The following is a 5141-nucleotide window of genomic DNA, read 5'->3' as shown; positions in this document are numbered from 1 at the left end:
TGGGATGGTAGGGGAAAACAAAAAGGAAACAACAATGATCGATAGGAAATGTACTCATTACCTTGCTCATGTAACTGTAACCCCTCGGTACAGTATTTTTACAATAAAAAACGTACAAAAAATAAAGTCCCCTGGAGCCAGAGAAACCTGGATCCAAAGCTCAGTAACATTGAACATATGTTTAACTTTATTTTTGAGTTCAAGATTCACTATTTATAGCAAAAGAAAGGGTAACATTGTCCAAAGAAAAAGACTAACTAACTTGTGAAATGGTAACCCCTCTGTACAGATCCTTAATAATAACAACAAAATTATATTTTAAAAGATTCACTATTTGCAAAATAGAGACAATAATTCTTGAGACAGGAAGTATTTAGCAATACTAACAAGTAAAACACCAAGAGTAGTGTGTGGTATACAATCATGACAATGCTAGTTCTCTTTCCCCACCCTATACAAAATAATAATCAAACATTATTTTATAATTTACTTTCAAAGTCCAAAACTATACTATATTTATTCATATTCTTTTTTACTTAGTTATCTTTATTAAGTTGGTTATACGTAGATATTTCCTTAGTAAAACTAGCTTCCCTTTCTTCCTATCAATGATACTTGATGGCATAATTCTTCCAATTCTTGGAGGCAGAAACAAGCTGACGTCTTTCCACTGTACACAAGTATTTTTTTCTTTTAGGTCTGTGAACAATTTCCTGATGACAGGCCCAAAGGTAAGGGAAAACTTCTTTGACTAATTCAACATTACTGATTTTTAACCTGACAGCTATCAATTTCTTTTCATTATAGCCACATCTTTTATAATTCTGTAGTAGATGTTATACATAGAAAACCTAAGGCCCAGAGAGAGTTAGGACCATGCTTCAAAACGCAGGGCCAATTAATGCCAGAGCTCAGGTAAGACTAAAGGGTACTTATTCTGACTTTATAGGCCATACTTTCAAAGGAACAGAAGTCACCAGCCCTTCTGTGTCAGGCTGCAAAGTCATACATCCTTCTCCGTGCATTGGAGGGATGCATTTCCCAGGCAATTCCAATGAAGAAATAGCTTGACACAATCCTACATGAAAGAGGATTTCCAGATCCAAAGTGTTATCTTCCAAGTGGGCAATGGAAGGAGAAGGGCTGAAACTTCATGAGCTGCAGCTCATTTAGAGAGGCAGTTTGCTACGATAAATAAAGACTAGTGGGAACTAGAGTCTGATAAAACTGACTTTCATTCCTAGTTCTGCCATTTGCTGACTGAGTACTTCACCTTCCCTTTCTCAACTTCCCAATCTATACAATGGCCCCTATTTCACAAGATCACTTGTAATATTAAATGAGACCATTTGAATAAAGGACTTACTCAACCATTATTTTGGAGGGATGGGTGAGTGGGCAGGAAGAGAGGTTGTGTGGCCAGTTTGGGGGAAAATACTTCCTAAGTTCCTCTCTGTTCCTCTAGGCTTACCTTATCTACTCTAGCAGTGTGGCAGCTGGTGCCCAGAGTGGTATTGAAGAATGCAAATACCAGTTTGCCTGGGACCGCTGGAACTGTCCTGAGAGAGCTTTGCAGCTGTCCAGCCATGGTGGACTCCGCAGCGGTAAGGAAAGCTTGGTCTCGGCATCCTGGCCTCCACTGGTCACAGTTTGGAGCCTAAAGGATGTCCCCCTTTCTTCTCCATATACTTAATTTTGTCACTTGGTCTCTTCTCTCTGGAAATCTCCCTCTTCTGGGATCTCTTTTCTTTTCCATCTTCTCTTTTCCTACCTATGGAATTTTGTTCTTTCTTCCAAATCATCTTCACTGTTCAACGAATGAATCTGCTCTCACCTCGGTCCTATAAATAGCATCCTTGTTCACACAGTTGTCTATGGTTTCCCTCAATATAAGTGATGTCAGGAGATAGGTCAGAGTCATAATTCATAATTACTCAAGGGTTTTTTTTTTTAGCTCCTTTCTTCAGCAAGCTGAACAGAGAGGAACTGGACAAATGGAAACTAGGACTGAGAACAGATTTCCAGAGAAGATCAGTAACCATATCAATAAATGGAAGAACTGCCCATGAGAGGTCTTTGTGAGACTAGCTATGCATGTCCGTTACAGTCTAGTATTCCAGGAGGAAGCAGGGATGGGTTCTGTACCATCTGGCTTCACAACCATGACTTTCCACACTTCTTTCTCAAACTCCCACCAAAATCCCTTATAATCAACAACAATAATAACAATGTCAGTCAACAACAGCAATAATAATGTCAACAATAGTCCAGTCATAAAATGTGCGATCTGAGGCTGGGCGCCGGTGGCTCATGCCTATGATCCTAGCTACTAAAGAGGAGAAGATCTGAGGATTGCGGTTCAAAGCCAGCTCGGGCAGGAAAGTCTATGAAACTCTTATCTCCAATTAACCACCAGAAAAATCATGTGGCGCTGTGGCTCAAGTGGTAGAGCACTGCCCTTGAGCTGAAATGCTGAGGGACAACGCCCAGGCCCAGAGTTCAAGACCCATGACCAAAAAAAAAAAAAAGGGGGGGGGTGAAGCTAGGGGTAGAGCAGACTATGAAGGAGGGAAAAGTACATTATGAAGTAGAGGAAATAGGGTGGAGCTAGGAAAGGCAAGTGTAAATGGCCTTCAAAGGAAGATAACCTGACTGGAATTTCTTGGGGGCCATCTCTTCCTCTAACTCTATGGATTTTGGGTTCCTGTTAGCGAATCGGGAGACAGCATTTGTGCATGCCATCAGTTCTGCTGGAGTCATGTACACCCTAACAAGAAACTGCAGCCTTGGAGATTTTGACAACTGTGGCTGTGATGACTCTCGGAATGGGCAACTGGGTGAGTACAGATGTAGTATGGGTGGGTAGTCCAGCCCAGAAAGTTCACTTACAGAATGAAGAACTTGCTGAGTTAATGCTATAATCTTCTAAATATAAGGAAAATCATGGTGACAATTAGTGAATCTATTTAAGCCCAAGCCCCACAGGGTGGTCCTCTTCTCCCATTGAGTGCTTTCTTTATTTAATAACAACAGTAGAGGGGCTGGGAAGGTGGCTCAATGGTAGACTACTTGCCTAGCATGCATGAAGCCCTGGGTTCAGTACCACATACACAGAAAAAGCTGGAAGTGGAGCTGTGGGTTAAGTGGTAGAGTGCTAGCCTTGAACCAAAGATGCTCAGGGACAGCGCCCAGGCACTAAGTTCAAGCCCCAGGACTGGCAAAATAACAATTTTTTTTCCTGTCAGTTGTAGGGCCTGTACTGTGGGCCAGGGCACTGTCCTTCAGCTCTTCAGCTCAAGGCTAGCGCTCTACCACTTGAGCCATAATGCCACTTCTGACTTTTTCTGCTTATGTGGTGCTGAGGAATCGAACCCAGCACCTCATGCATGCCAGGCAAGCACTCTACTAAGCCACCTTCCCAGCCCCAAAATAGTAATAATAGTAATAATAATGACAACAACAACAACAACAACAGTGGAACACCATGTCTTGCAGACACAATCTTCCTTTCCAGCACAGGGAACTTCCTTCCATGTTGCCTGTCCCGGTGTACTTCTCACTCCACCTGCACTGCTGCTCCAATCCTCTGTGTCCTTTCAATTCTGTTTCACATGATTCACTTGTGCCCCTTGTCCTCCTCCAGCACTATTCTTCCCTTTCCCCCACTAATCACAGGCTGCACGCGTGCATTCTCTTCCCACTAAATAGGAGAATTCCATGTGGCAACTCCCTGCATAATTTAGCAGGGGATTGACTGAGACGGAAAGTGGTACCCCAAAGATGGCAAAAAAAGAAAAAACCCCAAACGAATCTTCTAGACTGAAACAAATCCACCTTTCCTATACCAAACACCACCACCTCAATCTATTTATAAACAGTGGCTCAGAAAGCGCCTTGTCTGCTCAATGACCTTCCCTGTCCTTTTCCAGGAGGCCAAGGCTGGCTTTGGGGGGGCTGCAGTGACAACGTGGGCTTTGGAGAGGCCATTTCCAAGCAGTTTGTCGATGCCCTGGAGACCGGACAGGATGCCAGGGCAGCCATGAATCTGCACAACAATGAAGCTGGCCGCAAGGTGAGTCCTGCAGCCCCCGGCATGAGTCGGCCCTGTGGCAGGCCCCTGTGGCAGGCGCGGGCAACTCCTTGCGCAGGCTGGAGTGGCGCCCGGCACGGGCTGGGGGACGGGCCTCTTACGTTCAGCTCTCTCCCCAGGCAGTGAAGGGCACCATGAAACGCACGTGTAAATGCCACGGTGTGTCCGGCAGCTGCACCACGCAGACGTGCTGGCTGCAGCTGCCCGAGTTCCGCGAGGTGGGCGCGCACCTGAAGGAGAAGTACCATGCCGCCCTCAAGGTGGACCTGCTGCAGGGGGCGGGCAACAGCGCGGCGGGCCGCGGCGCTATCGCTGACACCTTCCGCTCCATCTCCACCCGCGAGCTGGTGCACCTGGAGGACTCCCCGGACTACTGCCTGGAGAACAAGACCCTGGGGCTCCTGGGCACCGAGGGCCGCGAGTGCCTGCGGCGCGGGCGAGCGCTGGGCCGCTGGGAGCGCCGCAGCTGCCGCCGGCTGTGTGGGGACTGCGGCCTGGCGGTGGAGGAGCGCCGCGCCGAGACGGTGTCCAGCTGCAACTGCAAGTTCCACTGGTGCTGCGCCGTGCGCTGCGAGCAGTGCCGCCGGCGGGTCACCAAGTACTTTTGCAGCCGCGCGGAGCGGCCGCGGGGAGGCGCTGTGCACAAGCCCGGGAGAAACCCCTAAGGGTCTCTCCTGCCTCGGGTCCCCTGTTGGTCCTTGGCTTCTTTGAGAGACCCCCGTAATAGAGGAACGTAGGGAAGGGGAGCCTCGCGTTCCCAACCCAGAAATCCTGAGAGGCAGAAAGGTCAGTCTCCCCGGAGCTTGCCGCTTTCCAGTTTCCTAGATTCCTCTGCCATAGCCCACAGCTGGCTCTGCATGGTCTTTGCTACCCACACTTAGGTCTGAGAACTGTTCCTAAGATCCAGCGCTATTGATCTTTTTTTGGACTAGAAGGAAAATAGGCATTCCTTCTCCCCTTCTCCCTCCACCCCCATTCTAGCTGCCCTAATGCCTGATCTAGCCGACCAAGACTTGGGACCTGCAAAAACCCTTCCCAGACAAGCAGTGCC

At 47.5% G+C, this 5141-nt stretch overlaps 1 protein-coding gene across 1 annotated transcript; it reads left to right on the top strand.

Annotated features, from left to right (window-relative positions):
- Positions 1-701: 701 nt before the first annotated feature.
- Wnt8b (Wnt family member 8B) lies at positions 702-4767 on the top strand. The gene is made up of 5 exons (XM_042689616.1): positions 702-731; positions 1466-1604; positions 2712-2837; positions 3930-4072; positions 4210-4767. The coding sequence occupies exons 1-5, from the start codon at positions 717-719 to the stop codon at positions 4753-4755; spliced, it is 969 nt and encodes a 322-aa protein (XP_042545550.1). The 5' UTR covers positions 702-716; the 3' UTR covers positions 4756-4767.
- Positions 4768-5141: the final 374 nt, after the last annotated feature.

Source organism: Dipodomys spectabilis, unplaced genomic scaffold, assembly GCF_019054845.1.
Source record: "Dipodomys spectabilis isolate Male_0828 unplaced genomic scaffold, ASM1905484v1 ptg000125l, whole genome shotgun sequence".
NCBI classification, from domain to species: Eukaryota; Metazoa; Chordata; class Mammalia; order Rodentia; family Heteromyidae; genus Dipodomys; species Dipodomys spectabilis.
The sequence above is the reverse complement of the archived record's forward strand: the minus strand, read 5'-3'. Positions and strand labels throughout refer to the sequence as shown.